Source organism: Cupressus sempervirens, chromosome 5 (assembly GCF_028749045.1).
Source record: "Cupressus sempervirens isolate cs-2001-9-10 chromosome 5, ASM2874904v1, whole genome shotgun sequence".
Taxonomy (NCBI): domain Eukaryota; kingdom Viridiplantae; phylum Streptophyta; class Pinopsida; order Cupressales; family Cupressaceae; genus Cupressus; species Cupressus sempervirens.
Genome location: NC_143122.1, coordinates 721,919,739 through 721,942,066, shown reverse-complemented (window position 1 = coordinate 721,942,066; position 22,328 = coordinate 721,919,739). Strand labels below are relative to the sequence as shown.

The 22,328-nt window shown below is 34.6% G+C and overlaps 1 protein-coding gene and 1 non-coding gene across 3 annotated transcripts in view; one reads left to right on the top strand and one right to left on the bottom strand.

The window, feature by feature from the left end:
• Nucleotides 1-2,770: 2,770 nt before the first annotated feature.
• Nucleotides 2,771-22,328, bottom strand: part of LOC149558022 (putative transporter C405.03c) — a 62,149-nt gene continuing 42,591 nt past the window's right edge. For both annotated transcript variants that reach the window (XM_089786082.1, XM_089786081.1), the window contains exons 6-8: nucleotides 3,550-3,667; nucleotides 3,329-3,464; nucleotides 2,771-3,193 (exon numbers count right to left, since the gene is read on the bottom strand). In XM_089786082.1, coding sequence (XP_089642208.1) covers nucleotides 3,131-3,193; nucleotides 3,329-3,464; nucleotides 3,550-3,667 — 317 coding nt within the window. In that variant the 3' untranslated portion in view covers nucleotides 2,771-3,130. The remainder of the gene's footprint in view (nucleotides 3,194-3,328; nucleotides 3,465-3,549; nucleotides 3,668-22,328) is intronic.
• On the top strand, nucleotides 9,258-9,338 carry LOC149558023 (small nucleolar RNA SNORD34). The gene has a single exon (XR_016352508.1). It is a non-coding gene; the product is annotated as a small nucleolar RNA SNORD34 (small nucleolar RNA).

Sequence of the window (22,328 nt, the reverse complement as noted above, 5' to 3'; positions counted from 1 at the left end):
CGTCTCTTCTGGCAAAATTTGATTACCAAGCTTCAGGATAAGGTAAATCATTGGACTCATAGATGGCTTTCTACTGCTGCCCGGGTTACTCTTCTTCAAGCTGTTATCCAAGCTCTTCCTACTTATAGAAGCATGGTTCATGCTACACCTATTTACTTTCTCAAGGAGTTTGATGCTCTTTCTCGACAATTCCTTTGGAGTGGTAATTTGCGTAGTACTAAATGGAGCTTGGTTAATTGGGCAACTGTTTGTAGGCCTAAAAAGGAGGGTGGTCTTGGTCTTCGATCCGCTCTATTGAGTAGTCAAGCTTTGGCTGCTAAACTTTATTGGCGATGGTGCTCTGGACAACATTGACTTTGGGCTCATATTATCACTCATAAATATTTTCATGGTGCTGATCCTTGCTCTGTTTCTGCACTTCCTCTTGAAGGTCGTGGCTCAATGGTTTGGCATACTTTGAAGACAGGTGCGATGTTGGTGAAGAGGGGTCTGTTCTGGATATGTAAAGGAGGTTCTCAGGCTTTGTTTTGGTCTGATGCTTGGGATGGATTCCCTTCCATTTTATCCATATACCCTCATCTTCAGCCTCTTTGTGACTCTTTTCTTGCCGCTGGATGGGATAAAGTGGCTCATTACAAGACTCCTTATCAATTGGGACTTGTTGTTGGTTACAGATGGAAGCATTCCTCTGATTGGCCTCCTGGAGGTACAGACATGGATCGTCAGGAGCTTTCTCAAATTCTGGCCTCTAGAGAGTGTTCTTCTTTGCTTGGTCTAGATGTTTTGGCTTGGGGCGGTACCTTGTCTGGTAAATATCATGTCTCTGCTGGGTATCAGGAGATAACTAGACAATTATTTGGGGATGCTGAGGTCCCTTGGTGGAAGCAAGTTTGGAATAAAGTTTCTTGGTCCAAGTGCAATTTTTTCATGTGGCTAGTGGCTCACAACTGTTGTCTTACCTGGGATAATCTTTGTAAACGTGGATTTCAGGGCCCCTCTTATTGTGTTTTGTGTGGTAATGGAGAGGAGTCTGTCTCCCATCTGTTCTTCCATTGCTCCTATTCTACTCAGATATGGCACCTTTGGTGGAGCGCTTGGGGTTGCTCTTGTCGGCATGCTTCCTCTTTGCCTGAGTTCTGGGCCCGCTTGGGTAGTGCTCCCTCCAAGTTTTCTTCTCTCCATGCTGCTTGGATTGCTGGCCCATCTTTCATGCTTTGGCATATCTGGTTGGAGAGGAATCGTCGCATATTCCAAGATGTTCGGCTTGGTGTTTTGCATCTTTGGTGGAAAATATCACATTCTCTTCAGGAAACTATTCTTGTGAAGTGTGAGCTTGATGGGGGTATGGATCTGGTTGATCTTGCTATCTGTAATCGCCTCAATTTTCATCTGCAGGATGGGGTTGCAGCTCATAGGTTTCCTTCTATGTCCAGGCAGCTTCACCATCAGAGGAAGGGTCGGGTTAACCGGGATGGGCACTGGACTCCTCCTCCCTGTGGAGTTCTGAAAATTAACACTGATGGTTCTTCCCATGGGAATCCTGGTCCGGCTGGTATTGGCGGAGTGGCTCGTTGTAGTTCTAGGGATGTTAAATTTTTCTTCTCAGTTCATAAGGGTGATTATACTAACAATCTCATGGAAGCTCAGGCTATTTTATATGCTGTGGAACAGTGTTGCTTGCGGGGATGGAGTAAGATTATTTGTGAGTCTGATTCCCAGGTGGTGGTGAACATGCTTTCTTCGCAAGAGCTTGAGGATGTTAGTTGGCAGCTGGCCACTGTTGTTAAGCAGATTCTTTTCTTCTCTTCCTCTTTTCAGTTCATTAGGTTCATGTATATTCCTCGTGAATGGAATAGAACTGTTGATTGTTTAGCCAAATGGGCTTCTAGTCATGATCCGGGTTGGAATATTAGGGATAGGGGGCAACTGTCCTTTGAGATGGTGCAAGAATTTGATGATCTTGTTGCTCAGGATCAAGCTCCTTGTCGAGCTCCTTGTTGTATTCCTTTCTGTCTTAATAAATTTTTACCCCTCTTTTTGCAAAAAAAAAAAAAGAAATATATAAAGGTAGGAATAGTGATGTGTATAGAGAAATTATGAGTTAAAAACAGATACAGGGATATAGAAATAGAGAGGGGACATAGATCCATTAATTTGTCTCAATATAATTTTTAAACATATATATTCTCTACATGGATATAGAAATAGAGAGGGACATAGATCTATTAATTTGTTTCAATAAATTTTTTTAATATATATATATATTTTCTATCGGCTTAACCCTTGCACCTCTCAAAGGTTAAAAGAAATTTTTGTTGACTCAAGTACCCGAGTCTCCTATTTTTGAAAAATAGCCATACTAGAGACCTCCAAGTCTCCCATCTCCGGGCAACCTTTCCCAAAATAGAAAGATAGGCCTGGGGGCTGGTAGGGTGCATGAGAAATCTCTAAGACTTCATGGGATCTCATGGATGTAGAATGATAGAAATTAAAATACATAAAATAGTCTATTTACATAATTTTGACATTTAAGATTCAGTTGTACCAATAAACACTATATACTTAACTTTCAAGTCCATTTTGCATTATTATAGACATTTGAGATTCAGTTGTACCAATAAACACTATATGCTTAACTCTCAAAGTCCATTTTGCATTATTATAGACGTTTGGGATTCAGTTGTACCAATAAACACTATATGCTTAACTCTCAAGTCCATTTTGCATTATTATAGACGTTTGGGATTCAGTTGTACCAATAAACACTATATGCTTAACTCTCAAGTCTATTTTGCATTATTATAGTAAACTCTTTAACCATGACCAATACATTGAGATATTTCACCTCCTTAGAGCTTCATAAGTGATCTAGAATTTTACAATTCTCAGGTGTAGAGATTGCTATGAAACATTAACTGGATGAACATCTGAATACAAAGGTTCATATCCGAAATTGTCCAGGGCGCCATCTTGTCCAAAGGAAAAAGATAACTACCAAACATTCCAACAATTAAGTGTATGCCTACTATTTTGTAATTATTAGATTCTTATTCCAATAAAGAAAAAAAGTGTATGCCTACTACTGAAAAGGTGGAAGATCAAACTGCCCACTTGAAAGGTTATTACTATGCTATAAATCCAACTTTTGGATACACTGGCCTGAAATATTTGCAATCAAAAATCCTGCAAAAACCTGTAAAAAAATGATACAGGTTATTAGATAAGATTTTGAAAGCTGTATTGCATGAAAAACTCAGACATAACTACAAACTGCAATATTTCTGTTGTGAAAACTGCTGCATTAATTTTGCCTAAGAGCTATGCATACCTGCGTGGAACCAAGAATGTAGATGGTGGAATAATGACGACCATGTATTATCATATCAGCCATCATTGCTAAGGGTATAGTAAGAGAAATTCCCAAAGTGGCTACTAAAGGTGTTGTCCACACAACGGACAGTGCCCTGCAGAAAGACATACTCGCACTTGGTTTATCTATATTTTGCTTCAAATAATAGTGAATATGTTAAAAAATTACAAGGCACATACCAAAAGTAGTCTGAAAGCACACTGCCTATAAAGCCATTGGCAAGTACAACTTCATCCACTCTCAGTGAAGGGGGCATGCTAAACTTTGGTTCTATACCAATAGCATTTAGAGGCCATACTGTGCAATCACATGAAGGACAAAATACATTTTAATTCAAATATTCTTCTCAGCCGATTTTAAAGAAAATGTTTGAATTAAAATTTAAAACCCATATAAAAGTAAGGCTATTTCATTTAGAAATTTAACATAATAATAGAAATGAAGGAGATAACTTGGGACTGACCCAAAGGACTTCAAGTGGTGGATAAAAATGCTTACCGTTACATTCTATAAGATATCCTTTCTTCTGGAATCTATGTTCATAAATTCAAGATCAGGCAACTTTGATTTTTATTATGCTAAAGGATTAAAGCTGCATTTATAACCAAGCAGATTGAATCTCGAATTAATCAGTGATATGAATTAACAGGAAGTATTTTCTTCAGTGCTAAAGCTCTGAGAGGTTCAGTTATTGCAAGTTGACAGCAATGCTTTCCTTCAAAATATTGGCATTGTCAGTAACTTAGTTATAGCCTATTAGTCAATGATTTGGGCTACACAAGGGTTTTCTCTTTTTGGTGTGCCTGTGGGATTTCGGATAATTCTAGGTTCTTGGATCCCCAATGACAAGTGAATCATGATAGCTCTATAGCAAATCAGGCAGAAGAGCACATATCAGCACTATATAATAAGTAGGGGGAATGGTGAAGCGGGGCAATTTTTAGTTTTATCAAAGGGTTTGCTATTTACAAGTTACTGTAACTCTGTTGATCCAATAATGGTACCATTAAAACAATTAGTGGTGTCACATTTCAGAAGACAAGCAAGGGAGTTCCAAATTATATTGTTGAATTCATTTGTCCATTTTTTCTTTGCAGTGCTGATAACATAGTGACATGTAGCTAGTGCCACTATACTACTACAAAGAAATTCGGAATAGAGCAGACAAGAAGGGTTTTAAAGTAAATTGTTAACCCCATTTTTCAATTATTTACAAATTACTGTAACTCTGTTGATCCAATAGCAGTACCATCAAAACAAATAGAAACATCACATTTCAGAAGACAAGCAGGGGAGTTTCACATTATATTGTTGAATTCGTTTGTCACTTTTTTTTTGCAGTGCTCATAACACAGGGACATGCAGCTAGCAGTATTAGACTACTAAGAAGAAATTGGGAATACAGCAGACAAGTAAGGGGTTCAAATTATATTGTTGACATCATTTTTCACTTTTTTATTTGCAAATGTTGGTAACAACATCAGGATATGTAGCTTGTGGCATCACACTACCATGAGGAAATTGGAAATCAGTAAAATCCTGCTCAATTCCTCAACTGTGAATCACCACATTGCATCATGCTAATGACTGAACTGGAACATCATCATTTTGTTAAATCAGCTATCATTTGGAATCATACACAAATACTTCCTCGTAAATGAAAAAAATTAATATCATTTACAAAATACTTCCTCTTAGCTTCATCTAACTCCTCACTGAACGATGCAACAAATACCCCCATACTAAGAACAGTTCTGATTTCTCATTAAGGCTGTCATTATACAATATACTGCACGTAGACTTGACATCTGTAGCAGACCTGCATCTGAACATGCAGGTGCAGCAATGTCAGTTAAACTGCTTGCCAACAGACTCACAGAAATGCTTGAGTCTATGGTGGAGATCCATCACAAGTACTTTGTGAGCTTGCCACATACACTCACCACTTTGGCTCACGTCTGAACATGTATATGCAACAAAATTGCAAGAAAAGAAAAGAAAATTACTTTTTACTTCTTAAGAAAACTCAATCCATGCAATTTCCTCACACAACATTTGCAAACTTGTTTTGAGTGAGTCAAATGAGTTTAAAACTTATTTGAAGGGCAAAGTCTGCAATTTCTGAAGTTCCAGGTCAGAAATTTTCCTTTTTTCTCCCTCATATTTCAAGAACTTATTTCTTTTATAAATACTAGATTTCAAAGTTTAAAAATGTTTGGGAAATTTTTGATTCATTTTTCACAAATTTTAACATTGATTTTGTGTGATTGTTTATGAATGAAAATGCTGTTTTTTACTGGTTAGCATTTATCAAATTATGGTATCATATATTTTTTATTTCAATTATTAATGCTATTTATCAAAATGTAAACTATTTTCTTTTAGTTTAAATCACTGGTGTTCTCTATTTTGTTCTTGTTTTGGGTTTAAAGATATGTTCTTTAATTTTAAACATTTTTAATACACTACAAATTGTGGGCATAAGAAGAATATATTTTTATAATTATATCTATGTCAGGTTTACACTTAACATACTGTGCCGTCAAAAGGTAGAATCCAATCCACTCCAAGAAGGAGAGAAAGGTCCTCATTTGGAAACATGGCACACCAATATTGAACTTGGGAATGGTTATTTACAACTACCATGGGGTAAAGATGAATGAGGGCATAAATCACCTCATGTAGCATGTTTCATGAATGGTTCATCAGACAGCAAAATGTATCTCAATACCACAATCAACATAGAACAAGAATGTACACAACCCTTGCATTGACAAATAAGAAGAAATTGTATAAGTGGGTAAACACAGCCACGGCCCACAACAACCATTAATCCTGACTTTGCACAAGAAACAAAGGTATCTATAATAGAGATTGTGGACTCCAATTATGGGCCATGCCTACACAACAAATCCACCTTGTCCAACTCAAATAGAGTTCTGTTGTTAATTTTATATGAGGTAACTTTGATATCATACTGATCTGAATCTGCAGATCGTACAGATCTGGTAAAGCATGAAGATCCTTAAGTGGATTGGCCTCTTAAATACTTTAAGTTATTAACCTGATCGACGCCTTCCTTGGGAGCATTTAATAATTTTTTATTGCATAGTTATAGTTAGTGTAATTACTAACTAATTGCAGATCCTTAGAGATGCCGATCTTGGCAAAATACTTATTAGTTTATATATAGGGTTGACCTAGAAAGGGTCATGTCCTTTCTAAGGACATGCCTCTTGGGTGCTATATACATAAGAGGTTAGAATGTGGATAAAGGACACACATCAAATACAAGTTTGCTCCTTTAGCATTTACTACCTTATTCAATTTATAATAGAGATAAATATTTTATTTGCAAAACTATACATCATGGCAAGAACACTTAATATACGGTCTAGTATATTTAAAGACCATTTTCAGCAAGAGCAAAGGCATTATATCAGTATTGGTTGATCAGAATTTGGAGAAAACTTACATGGTATCAGAGCTCTAGTAGTCAAACCCAAGCTCTACAAATTGGCAATCAGATTAAAAATATCTAGCAACATCCTTCTATCTTCAATGGCTAGCGTAATCAGACCCAAAGACAGGTTTGATGGAAAAGAACACTTCGTTGCTTGGAAATTCAGAATTATGATGACTCTTGAAGACAATGATGTAATACAATTTGTCGATAAGGAATCTAAGCAACTTGATGCTAATCCCCATAAAACTAACTGGATTAAAGGAAAAAGGAAAGCTATGCAAATCATAGTAGATGGAGTTAAAAATGAAATAGTACCTATGCTAATGAAACATCAGACAACATTTAATATGATGAGTGCATTATTAAATGCACATGAGGTTAACAACGCAACTAGAACCCTTGCACTAAAAAAACAACTAAATCCTATAAAGATAAGGAAGGGAGAATCTATGAATTCATACTTCCTAAGGATGGCTAGTGTAAGAAATGAACTTGCAAGTATAGAGACTATAATTGAAGACAAGGAGCTATCACTTATGGCTATAGATGGGTTAGCAGATTCATGGAAAACATTCTCACAAGGAGTAAGTGCTAGAGACAAACTTCTAGACTTCAATAGACTTAAAAGAGATTGCCTTGGAGAAAAATCTGGGCAACTCAAGAAAGGAGGGAAATTAAAAACTGAAGATGAAGAACTTCATGTCCTCAACACAAATTCCTATAAAGGTAAGAATAAGCACTTCAAGAAGAAGAATGGTAATCAAAGAACTGACAAATCTAAGAGAGATTTATCCAAAACAAAATGCTGCAAATGTGAAAAATTTGGACACTATAAATCTAATTTCCTTGAGAATACAAAGCAGCAAGTAAACTATACAAACGTTACTAGGAAAGGGGAAAACTATGATCCTGAGAAACATGTATTGTATTTAGCGCTATCAAATGAAGTAACAAGCAAAGAATGGGTAATTAATAGTGGATCATCTTGACACATTACAAGATACAAAGAAGTACTAGACTCAATATCAGATGAAGTTACCATAGGTGATAATTCAACTCGTTTTGTCAAAGGAAGTGGGAACTGCACCTTGAAATTGAAGTTGGGTATTTCTCTTCATCTCAAAAGAGTACTCTATGTACTAGGAATCAAGAGGTCTAATTTCTATTACAACACTTGAAGTTGATGGACATAAGGTTGCATTCATGAATGATAAAGTAATGACCTGGTTTAAGAACTCTTCATTTAAGAAATCAAAGTTGATTGGTCAAAGAAAGGTATACTTGATGAATTAAATATAGAGCCTATTCAAGCCTTAATTCATGAAGTTGTTGATATAAATGAAATGTGGCATAAAAGGTTAGGACATCTAAACTTCAAAGCCTTATTGACTATGGAAAAGATGGTTATTGGTTTACCTAAGTTGAATAAAGACCATTCGAGCATATGCAAAGGATGTGCTCTAGGTAAGAATGCCAAAAGTCCATTTCAAGATAACACTAGAAAAATTAACAATGTTTTAGAATTAATTCACTCAGATTTATGTGGACCTATGTTTGTTCCTTCTCTTGGAGGATTTTGGTACTAAACACATTATATAGATGATTTCTCTAGGAAAACATGGATGTACTTCTTAAAATGTAAAGAATCAAAAGAAATCCTTAAGGGCTCATTTGGTTGCTAAAATTGGATATGAATAAGAAAATTTGACTACAAGAATTTGGAAATTAAGCGTTTGGTTGCAAAAATGAAAAGTAGAATAGGAATGTGTTTATTCTAATTTTAGCCCAAAATGGGCATGGCAGACTTCCCACTAAATAGGTGGAATAGGAATAGCCTATTCCTATTCCACTCTTTTGTAAACCAAAATTAATAATTGGCCGGGTCCGCCAACATGCTCCAACTTGTGGAGGGAAAAAATGGGGTTTTTTTGTGCATAGGAAATGCACAGCTGTGCAGTTTATCGGTCAAGAGCCGAAGAAGGGCAGCAGTCGTATTTTTTCTTCATTTCACCACTGCATTTTTCTTACCAAGTTTACAGACTAAGTATATGCCAATATTTGAAAGAGTAATAGAGAAGATCTCATTGACGTCACTTAAATGGTTAGAGTTTTTTTTTAAATTTAGGGTTTCTAGCTCTTCGGGTTAGCGATTTCTTTATTGTAATTTGTAGTGTAAGTCTGGTGCTTGTGTGAATGAGGATAAATTAAAGTCACTGGTGTGCTTTTCAAAATACATAGCATATACAGTGCTTTACATTGCCTAGAGAGAAATCAGTGAAAGTATTGTGGTCTGTCATAGCCAAATTGACAGAGTATTATTATCTGAAGATTTGCAAGTTTGTTTGTTTTAATGGTGGCTTGTTCTCTTGCTTTACATATGGTAGGTTTTGTCATTTGATTTATTGAAGTAATAGGCTCTTGTTGGCCAGTGATGAACTCATATTACCTACATTGTTTGACGCAATTTGTGATTTTAACCTGTTGAAAGTTTCTGAGGCAAAATAAAGATGTGATAAAGTCAATTAACAAAGAAAGAAGTAACTTAAAATATTTTTTCCATTTTAAAAACCATTAAAATATAATCAGAATAAGTTTAAATTATTAAGATATAAAAAAGATTATTCCAATTCCTATTTCAATTGTTGCGACCAAACATAGAATATACATTTTCCGACTCCTCTTCAAGGACAACCAAATAGGTTGAAATGATATTCCAAAACTAGTTTTAAGAGTGCATGAATTCCAAAAGAGAGATTATTCCAGCATAGATTAATTCTGCGTTCAACAATTCTGGCAACCAAACAAGCCCTAAGAGATTTAAATAATTCAAATCCTTAACTGAAAACCTATCAAGACACAAAATTAAAACTATTAGGACTGATAATGGAGGGGAATCTACTTCAGATTTGTTTAAAGATTTTTGTAAAGAAGCAAGAATTAAGAGGGAATGTACTGTTCCTTATAACACACAACAAAATAGGGTAGTAGAAAGGAAGAATAGAACAATTATAGAAGCAACAAAAGCTATGATATTTGATCAAGATTTAGAATATTATCTTTGGGCAGAAGCCTCATGTACTATTGTCTATATTCAAAACAAAAGTCCTCATCCCGACCTTAGAGATAAAACTCCTGAAGAAGTATTTTCTAAGGTTAAACCAATATTAGTCATCTTAGGATATTTGGGTGCCTAGTATACATACATGTTCCAAAAGAAAAGAGAATTGTGTTAGAATCCTCTAGGAGAAAAGGTATTTTTGTTGGGTATAGTGAAACATCTAAAGCATATAGAGTTTACATACTTGGTTAGAAAAACATTGAACTTAGTAGGGATGTAATATTTGAGGAAGATTTAGCATTCAAAAGAGCTCTAAGTTTTGAAGATCCTACACATATACCTAGTTCTGAAGAAAATCATGAATCTGAGTTTCAGAGGGAGAACGTTGAAGAAATTGAAGGTGAAATTCAAAATCTTAATCTTGAGGAAACTCAAAATCCTAAGAAAAGACCACTTTGGGCTATTAAGACTATAGAGTAAGCACAAGAATTTGTTGCACCATCTAGAACCTTCAGAGAAGCAAAAGACCCAAAAAAAATTCTAGCTATGTAGCAAACATGAGTGATGTATCTAAATTAGAACCAACCAATATTTCAGATGCTATTAAACATATAGCTTGGAAGGACGTTATGATGGAAGAATACCAATCCATTATTAAGAATGATGTTTGGGAATTGTTCCAAGGCCTGAGGGAAAATCTATTGTTTCTTCTAAGTGGATATTTAAAATTAAGCATGCTACTGATGGTAGCATTGAAAAATATAAAGCCAGATTCATAGTCAGAGGATTCTCTTAGGAGGAGGGAATTGATTATGAAGAAACCTTTGCTCCAGTTGCCAGATACACCTCTGTAAGAGCAATCCTAGCTATTGTAGCATCAAAGGGATGGAAAGTACATCATATGGACGTGAAAACAACATTTTTGAATGGAAATATTATAGAAGAAGTATATTTGGAACAACTTGAAGGATTTGAAACTCATAATCCTAAAATCTTTGCTTGCAGACTCAAGAAAACTCTCTATGGGATTAAATAGGCTCCCAGGGCATGGTATGAAAGAATCGATACATATCTCACCAGTTTAGGATTCTCTAAGAATGAAGCTGATCCAAATCTATATTATTAAAGGGATAAAGATGATATGATAATTTTGATACTATATGTTGATGATTTACTAATAATAGGTGATGATCATCTTATAGATCAATGCAAGAAAGATCTAATCAAAGAATTTGATATGAAATATTTAGGACTTCTTCATTACTTCTTAGGACTAGAAGTGTGGTAGAACTCGGATAGCATCATACTTAATCAAGGAAAGTATACATTAGACATCTTGAAGAGATTTGGAATGTGCAACTACATACCTATGTCTTCTCCAATGGAGGCTAATCTACACAAACTTAAGGAAGTAACAATAGAATCACCCTCCATAGATTTTACTCTTTACAGACAGATGATTGGGTCTCTTATGTACTTGGTAAATACAATACTTGATATTTTCTATGCTATTAATGCCTTAAGTCAGTCTATGTGTGAGCCAAAGGAGATTCACCTAGTTGCAGTCAAACACATTATGAGATACTTACAAGGCACTCTCAACCTTGGGCTCAAGTATGAGAAGTTGACTTGGACTTACATGAGTTCACAAACTTAGATTGGGCTGGAAGTGCTACAAATAGGAAAAACACTTCACGATGTTGTTATAGTTTAGGCTCAGCGATGATATCATGGGTATGCAGAAAGCAAGCATCGATAGCAAAGAGTTCCACAGAAGCTGAATACATTGCAACAACAATGGCCTCTTGGGAAGTAGTTTGGTTTAAAAAGTTACTTGTGGGATTATTTGGTCAACCCATGAATCCCACTATTATTCACTGTGATAATTAGAGTTCCATCAAACTTTCTGTGAATCCAATTTTTCATAATAGTTCCAAGCATATTGAAATTCCTTACTATTATGTAAGAGATATGGTAGACAGGAAAACTGTCAAGTTAGAATACATTTGCAGATCAGACAACAGATATTCTCAACAAACCTCTCTCGAGTGAAGATAGATCACTTCAGAAAAAGACTTGGTATGGCTGAATTATAATACATCTGTATTCTTTAATTATAAAGAAATAATTTTGTGTTAAATTATTATTGTTAGGCTATTGACTATTATGGGCTTCATCATTTGTATCTGTAACAAACAGATTTTCATATCTAAAACAAAGACATTTAATACTAATAATCCCCAATGTTTATATAAGTAACTGAATCCATTTCACATGACAATGACTACCTTTCAACAAATAACAGAAAATAACTGTAATCATATTCAAGATCAACTATTAACTATTCTCAACTATATCTTCATGTTCAGCTGAAATAAATAGAATAAAGACTATCTATCATAACTATAATCATGCTTAACCGAAAATAAGCATATTCCTATTCAATTTGAAATAACAAATAACTATTCTAACTTTAGTCATATTAAACTGAAATAAATGACTAACATATGTATATTCATGATAAATTGATTAACAAGTAAAGTAAATGCTTAACAAGAAAGAAGAAAATGTACTAGTATCATCGGAGCATCTTTTATCTAGTTGTGCAAGCCTCGGCATTGGTGAGAGGAGAAGCATTTTCATAGGCTTAATCTCCTAACCTCGGACCATACTTATCCCTACACATTCTGTTATATTAGAATGGCCCTCCCTACCTCAGGATCAGGCTTGGGATGTTCTTCTATCCAGCCATCTGAGCTATTGGGTGTTTTGAGTGCCCACTCAGTTATACCTATATAACTGATGTTACGGACATCAAGTGATCATTGGATGGCACATATGCCTATAAACCACCTTGGCCAAGGATTTTCGATGGGTACATTGATCCGATCACTACCACTTGACTTGACAACTGATTCCATTACAGGAATAAGCATGAGCTATTAAGTATTTCATTATGTAAGATATTCATATCTAATTTCTTTCCTGTTTTCTTGCAGATTCATTCCACCTCTTCATCATTTCATGGCTTCATTGCCGATGAATTCTAGGTGCCTGAAAGATTATGAACATTTTGTCCCTTTTATTTACACCTCTTCACCATTTCATGGCTTCATTGCCAGTGAATCCTAGGTGTTAGAAAGTTATGAGAATTTTTTTCTTTATATCATGGATTAAGACAACATGATTAATGCCATTGATATCTATATTATTGGTGATGGTTCATACAATCATTATAAGACTCCTACAGCTACCATTTGACTTCTTAATGGTGGTTTAAGATACAATGAAATTATAAAAAGATCAATATGGGAACTCTATGAAATTCACAAGAGGCCATTAGCAAAGCAACATATAATAATCTTAGTTCTAATATTTGATTTCTATGCCTAGCCGGCTATAGTTGGACTTACATTCAGAAAAGATGAAAGTATTAATTTTGATGGAAAGACATTCGTAACATGATATGTATGTGAATGAAGATTTGATTTGAACTTGGCACCCTTGGTTCAAATATTTGCAAGGTTCATGCAAAAGTAAGAAGAAAACAACATGGAACTCGGCTTAAGTAGATGGACTTTATGGTAAACGTAGTAGAAAAGGATGGAAAGCTAGGGTCGAAGATGTCCGACTCCTATCATGGCTTCTTCTTAAAGGAGTAGCCATGGTTTCTCGACTTTCATTGGTTTAAAGATTTAAAACCATTCAACTTCCAATTGAATAAATCGAATTATGAAAAGAGTGGGAAGAAGGAATAAAATAAAAGGTTGAAAAGAGGAATTGGAAAGATTATAATTTTCATTTATTATTATAATATATTCTTATATACATTCATGTAAGTATATCAATGGGGTGACATCATTAAATTACGTTATTATAATTTATTGGTGCCATTTCATTTTTATATTTATATGTTTGTATGTAAGTATTTATTATAATAATATGATGAAGATTAATTAAGAATCTTGAGGCATGTCTTATATTTAAATGAGATTATTTTATGTTTTTTCTAGATTATTTTCTTAATAGCTCATGCAGGTCCCATAATGTATCCTATGGTCAAGTCATCGTAACCCTTTCAAGAAAGTTTAAGGTCATACCTGCTAATCTGGATGATTGAACTAAGAAGCAAACATCCTATTCCGATGATCCCGTTTAGCAATGCTTCCCCCCTCTTCATCTTCTCCTACAATCACCCATGAAAAATACTTCTGCCACAATAATAATTCCATAGTAATTCATAAAAGAAACATATTAATTGTTATTTTAATTCAAACAACTGCTAATCATCTAATAAAAGTTATAGGTTACCAACCATTTCATCAACAATTAATACAATGTATATAAATAACTAACTATTTCACATGATCATGAATGTTAAATCCAAAAATTATGAACAAATTTAAAATTAGGCCAAAATTTGGGATGTAACATATCCTCCCCCTTAGATTTTTCATCGTCCTCGATGAACATCACAACAAAACTTTAAACAACACTTAATCTACTTTATTAAGGAAGAAAAGAAATGATCAATTTCCAGTTCTAGAGAAAAGATGAGGGTATTTTTGGAAAATTTCATGATAATCCTCCCAAGTGGCATTATCCTCTACATATTGATCCCACTAGACCTTGCATTGTGTCACCTCCCAATTTTGTAAGCGTAGCTTAAGCACCTTGAGTATTCTGAGTGGTCCTACCTCTACCACCCTTGGTTTTCACACCTGTAATAGTTTCCAATTGATTATATGATCATGATGGATAATGTATTTCTTAAGATACAACACATGGAAGACATCATGCATCCTGGCAAGGGCTGGTGGTAAAGCAATTTTGTAAGCTACTGGGTTCACAACTTCTAGTATTTCAAAGGGTACTACATACCTCGAGGCTAATTTGGCATTCTTAACAAACTTGATAGTACTCTTCTGAGGTTTAACCCTTAATAATACCCTTTCTCCCACTAAGAATTCTCTAGGTGTTCTTGCATCTGCATAGCTTTTCTGTCTGTCATTGGCTTCCTTCAATCTTTGACGAATCTGGATTATTTGTTCTTCCATTTCCTTAAGCATTTCGGGTCAAATAACGATTTTTTCTTCCAAACGATTCCAATTCATAAGAGTTCTACATTTACGACCATACAAAACCTCAAAAGGAGCCATTTTAATGGTGGACTAATAGGAATTGTTGTATGCAAATTCCACCAAGGGTAAGTATGTTTCCCACTGGTATTGTTAGTCCATACAATATACTCTCAGAAGATCTTTTAATACTTGATTTACTCTTTCTGTTTGACCATCTTTCTAAATTGATGTTTAATTTAGTACCCAATGCTGAAAATAATGTTTGCCAAAGTCTAGAAGTTATCCTAGCATCCCTATCTGAAATAATTTTCTCTAGAATTCCATGCAATCTGAAAATTTCTTTTATGAATTTATGAGCAATTTCTGATGCTCCATTTGTTAGATTCCTCGGTATAAAATGAACAACCTTTGTCAATCTATCAACCACTACCAGAATGGTATTGCGTCGATTCTATGTCATAGGTAATTCTTGTACAAAGTCCATGGAAATTATCTGCCATTTCCACTCAGGTACCTCAGTAGGGTGCAAAAGACCTGTTGGTTATTGATGTTTTGCTTTTACTCTCTCGCATTCTAAACAACCTGCAACAAATTCTATTATATCCTTTTTCATTCCTTTCCAAAAATATAGGGGTTTTATATCAGATAGCATTTTAGTTACCCTTGGGTGTCCTGAATATGGAGCTGAATGAGATTCTTCTAGAATCAGTCTTCGGAGTTCATGGTTGTTGGGTACATAAATCTTGTTGTGATACCTTAGTAATCCATCTTCTTCTAAATTAAATTCCAAATACTTAGCATTCTGTGGGTCCCTGATAAGAGCTAGGTTGATTTCTGCATAAAACTCATCATGTTCTAAATATTGTAGAATCTAGTCTTTTAATCTGAAGTTTATTGTAGCCATTGTGGAAATGTGTCTTCTCCTACTTAGGGAATTTACCACCTTGTTTTCCTTGCCTTTAATATAACTTATGTCGAATTCGTAGCCTGCTAAAAATTTCAGCCATCTTGTTTGTCTAGCATTTAGATTTGGTTGTGTGAAAATATATTTCAAACTGTGATGATCCGATTGAAGTTCAAAAGGTTTTCTGATTAAGTAATGTGTCCACATTTGTAGAGCATGTACAATAGTTGCTAACTCCAGATCATGAGGTGTGTAATTCTATTCATAATTCTTCAATTTCCTAGATTCATAAGCAATTATCTGTTCATCCTGCATTGACACACCTCCTAATCCTTCTCCGAAAGCATCCGTTATAACTATGAATTGCTTTTGTGGATTAGGTACGTTTAATATGGGTGTTGTAGTTAATTTTTCTTTCAAATACTCAAAGGCTGATTGACATTTTTCTGTCCAGATGAATATTTTTCCTTTTCTCTAAAGTGATGTGATCAAATAAGCTATCCTTGAGAAGTTCCTGACAAATTTTCTATAAAATCCTGCTAATCCTATGAAACTTCTAACTTCTGACACATTTTTAGGTATAGGCCATTCCTTAATTGCTTTTATTTTTGATGGATCTATAGCTATGCCCATGAGCTGATATAATGTGCTCTAAATACTGAATTTCCTTTTGATAGAACGCGTACTTAGACAATTTTCCATACAATTTATGTTCTCTTAATCTTTGCAAAACTATTTCCAAATGCTTTTGATGTTCTTCCTCGTTCTTAGAATAGATAAGAATATCATCTATAAAGACCAACACAAACTTATCTAGATAGTCTTGAAATATGTTATTCATTAGGTTCATAAAAGTTGTTGGGGCATTGGTTAACCTGAATGGCAATATTGTAAATTCGTAATGTCCATACCTAGTTCTGAATGCAGTTTTGTGTAATACATCTTCGTCCTTAATACGGAGCTAGTCATAACCTGACCTCAAATCAATTTTGGAAAACACTGTCACGCCCTTCATTTGATCATTAAGATCATCTATTCTAGTAAGTGGATACGAGTTCTTGATAGTAACTTTAGTGAGCATTCTATAATCTATGCATAATCTCATGGTTCCATCCTTCTTCCTAACAAACAACACTGGGGCTCCCCATGGTAAAACACTGGGCTGGATCAGTTTCTTGTCTAACATGTCCTATAGTTGTATCTGCAACTCCATTAATTCCATGGTAGTCATTCTATATTGTGCTCACAAAATGGGTTCTGCTTCTAGTATCAAATCTATGGTGAAATCAAAGACTCGAGAAGGGGGTAGCCCAGGGAGTTCTTCAGGAAACACATCTTGATAATTCTTTAGATAGGGATTTTTCCTTCAAAAGATTCCTTTAACTTTTCTCCAATTTCCCCATCCTCATAAATATAGTCATCTCCATATGTGGTGATATTAGGTTCTCTCATGTCCTCAACCTTGACTGCAAAGATCTTACAGCCTTTTCTTTCATATTTCTTAAGTTGCATTGTAGATATCTATTTTGATTTAATTTCATGTTTAACCCCTATAATGCTTGTCGGCCTACCTCGATCATCCAAACAATTTATAGTTCTTGCAAGACAATCCACCTTGGCCTTATGCTCACTGAGCCAATTGATGCCTATGATAATGTCGTAAGACCCAAGAGGTGCTACATATAAGTTCAATTCCATTAAAAAATTTGGAAAGCCAACCTGAGCCTCAAACAAACACTGCTCTACCTTAGCCATTGATTGGTTTGCATATTCGACTATCCATGGTTTTGTCATAAAACTAGATCTCTTTGGAAATCTACTTAATAGTCTAAGTCATATAAAACATTTAGAAGCTCCAGTATCAACTAAAATGGAGAAAAGGTTTCCGTAGATCTTACCCAAAGTTTCAATTGGGCCTATTTTCTATTTTGCTTGCTTATTATCCAGGGCTACATGGATCCTCTGCTGATAAACTTCTTGTTCTTGTGGAAGAGGTGGTCATTGTGGCTGATTGGTGTTGGGTTTTTTGGGGCATTTATTAGTGAAATGATCTCCTCCTCAAGTGAAGCACCCTGAAAGTGGTCCCTTCCTCATTATTCTTATTATTCTTATTTGCATTAAAATTACTTTTAACATCCTTAACTCTATTTCCCTTTGACTCTAGTTTGATGTACTTGAAGTCCTTAAACTATCTTTTCTAAGATCCAAGATCAGCACCTTCTGAATTTGAGTTTGTTTTCCTTTTATTGTCCCGGATGGAGTCATCTTTTTTGATTTTGTGTCCTTGCCGAACAACCTTCTCTAGAGCTTCCTCCATGGTTTGAGGAGTGAGAACATCAACTGCTTCACCTATTCCGTTGTTTAGAGCCATAATGAATTTTCTCATTTTCAGATTGGTATCCTGCTGATATGGTGGTACACACTTTAACAGTTGGGTAAATTTCTCCCAGTACTTGTGTACTGTCATATCTCCTTGCTTCAAGTTTTGGAAGTCTAGTAGTTTTTTATCATAAAAGGTTTGAGGCAGCCAGCGGTTCCTAAATATGGTTACAAACTTTTCCCAAGTAATCTCAGTGGTTTTAATGTTCTGTTCAACTTTGGTGTTTCCCCACCAGGTTGTAGCTTTTCTAGTAAATTGATATATCCCAAAACCACTTTTGAGGTTTTAGAAAAGTTTCTAGTTTTAAAATATTGTTCCATTTTAGTTAGCCAAGCTTTTGCTTCCTCCCCCGACTTAGAACCAAAAAACTTGGGTGGTTTGATTTTCTTAATATCTACTGACAAATCAGCCATTATTTCTTGTTTCTCTTGTTTTTTAGTTTGTTTGGGTGAAGAGGTTCTCTTTTATGTCTAGAGACTTCTATCTCTGTTCTAAGAGGAGATGATGACTGAGTTCCTTGTGATTATTGCCTATCTGGGCTGCCATCTCATTTATTCTTCTTTCCATGTTTTCCAACTTCAGTTGCATTTTTTGCAAAATCTAAGTAACAAGTCATTAAAAGATTGAGTGTTTTCACGGATTATGCCTTGATTTGCAACGTTCTTTTTGTTGTTCATTTTATTTGTTTATTGGTTTCACCTGTTAATTTTACAAATTTGTGTCAATTTATTGAATTCATACATGTTTAAGAATTTCCGCAACAAAAAGAGCTTGTGAATGCATGAAACGCATGAAATAAATTTTAATTAACTTAATACTTTGCTGCTACTCTTAGAGCAACCTTATTTACAAAAATTTCCTCTATTGAGGATGTTTACATCAAAATATTTAATCTTGCTCTTCAGCATTTAGTTTTGGCTTAGACTGGTCAATATCCCGCACCATCTAGGATTTGTGGAACTGTAAAAGAGAGTTTCCCTGTCAAGCATTCCAGTTTTGAATTAACTTGTTCCTATATACTACTTTACTAGCAGTAGTCCATTTGACTCTTTCTTTCTTTATCTGTTGTAATGCCCGGTTCAGAGTTTCGTTGTCTTGGGGCATGGAGCAGCAAGTATAATTGTATTTAGGCATGTTTTTAATTAAATAAGGAAAAATGGGATGTCGAGCCTTCTTGCGTGGTGTTTTCCATACTTGCATCTTGTGCAATCATTCTAGAATCTTTCAGGTTTACATAGAAGGTAGTGTGCCCTAGGTGCAGTGTTGAACCCAATGCTCTAATACCATATGTAACAAATGGATTTTCATATCTAAAACAAAGACATTTAATACTAATAATCCCCAACATTTATATAAGTAACTGAATCCATTTCACATGACAATGACTACTTTTCAACAAATAACAAAAAATGACTGTAATCATATTCAAGATCGATTATTAACTATTCGTAATTGTACCTTCATGTTCAGCTGAAATAAATAGAATAATGACTATCTATAATAACTATAATCATACTTAGCCAAAAATAAGCATAATCCTATTCAATTGAAAGAACAAATAACTACTCTAACTATAGTTAGATTCAACTGAAATAAATGACTAACTAACATATATATATTCATGATAAATTCATTAACAATTAAAGTAAATGCTTAACAAGAAAGAAGGAAATGTACTAGTATCATCGGAGGATCTTTTATCTGGTTGTGCAAGCCTTGGCACTGGTGAGAGGAGAAGCATTCTCATAGGATTAACCTCCCAACCTCGGACCATACTTATCCCCACACATTCTATTATATTAGAATGACCCTCCCTACCTTGGGGTTAGGTTTGAGATGTTCTTCGGTTCAACCATCTGAGCTACTGGGTGTTTTGAGTACCCACTCAGTTATACCTATATAACTGATGTTACAGATATCAAGTGATCATTGGATGGCACATATGCCTATAAACCACCTTGGCCAAGGATTTTCGATGGATACATTGACCTGATCATTACCACTCGACTTGACAATGGATTCTATTATAGGAATAAGCATGAGCTATTAAGTATTTCATTATTTAAGATATTCATATTTGATTTCTTTCCTGTTTCCTTGCAGGTTCATTCCTTCTCTTCACCATTTTATGGCTTCATTGCCGGTGAATCCTAGGTGCCTAAAAGATTATGAACATTCTGTCCCTTTTATTTACACCTCTTCACCATTTCATAGCTTCATTGCCAGTGAATCCTAGGTGTTAGAAATTTATGAGCATTCTGTTCTTTATATCATGGATTAAGACAACATGATCAATGCCATTGATATCCGTATTATTGGTGATGGTTCATACTATCATTATAAGACTCCTACAGCTACCATTCGACTTCTTAATGGTGGTCTAAGATACAATGAAATTATAAAAAGATCAATATTGGAACTCTATGAAATTCACAAGAGGTCATCAACAAAGCAACATATAATAATCTTAGTTATAATATTTGATTTCTATGCCTAGCCGACTATAGTCAGACTTACATTCAGAAAAGATGAAAGTATTAATTTTGATGGAAAGACTTTCGTAACCTGATATGTATGCAAATGAAGATCTGATTTGAACTTGGCACCCTTCCGTCCTCTAGCCGAAACTCTTACTCGGCTTAGTTAAATCACCCAATTTCAATTATTGCTTGGTTCAAATATTTGCAAGGTTCGGGTAAGAAGAAAACAGTATTGAACTCAGCTTAAGTAGACAGAATTTATGGTAAACATAGCAGAAAAGGATGGAAAGCTGGGGTCAAAGATGTCTGACTCCTATCACGACTTTTTCTTAAAGGACTAGTCATGGCTTCTCGGCTTCCATTGGTTTAAAGATTTAAAACCATTTGGCTTCCAAGTGAGTAAATCGAATTATGAAAAGAGTGGGAAGAAGGAATAAAATAAAAAGTTGAAAAGATCATAATTTTCATTTATTATTATAATATATTCTTATATACATTCATGTAAGTATATCAATGGGGTGACATCATTATATTACGTTATTATAATTTATTTGTGCCATTTCATTTTTATATTTATATGTTCATATTTAAGTATTTATTATAATAATATGATGAAGATTAATTAAGAATCTCTTGAGGTATGTCATATATTTAAATTAGATTATTTTATGTTTTTGCTAGATTGTTTTCTTAATAGCTCATGTGGGTCCCATAATGTATCCTGTGGTCAAGTCATTGTAACCCTTCCAAGGAAGTTTAAGGTCATACCTGCCGATCCTGATTACTAAAGTAAGCGGACATCCCATTCCGATTATCCCCTTTAGCAATGCTTCCCCCTTCTTCATCTTCTGCGACAATCACCCATGAAAAACACTTCCGCCATAATAATAATTCCATAGTAATTCATTAAAAAAAAATATTAATCATTATTCTAAATCAAACAATTGCTAACCATCTAATAACAGTTATAGGTTACTGACCATTTCATCAACAATTAATACAATGTATATAAATAACTAACTATTTCACATGATCATGAAAGAATAATTCGTTAAATCAAATAGTTATAAGAAAATTTAAAATTAGGGAAAAATTTGCGATATAACAGTATTCATTATCTAAGAGGTGACAATCTCTGAGATAATGAATACTTGTATAAAAGACATTATGAGAGATGACGATCTTTGAAATAATGTACTGAAAGTAGAGAACTACTGTTAGATCTAGATGAGTTCAAGATCACATTGTGTGCCTATGAGTCACAACTTGGATAAAGGAAGAATTTAATCATTCTCCGAATTTTATCCTGTGTACTGGCAGATCTTAGCTCAGGATCATATTGTGATATAGGTTTGTCAATACCTTTGAATCACAACTTGGATAAAGGAAGAATTTAATCACTCTCTGGATTTTATCTTGTATATTGCATTCCATGCAATACTGTTATCGCAAGTGATAAGTCATATCACAAGTCTTGTAGTATGACATAGTATCATGTGTTCAATGATACCACATGCTTAGAAGATTCAGATAGATATAGAGTATCAATCTATGCTTATTCATCTTAATTGATGGTGTTAGATATGTTA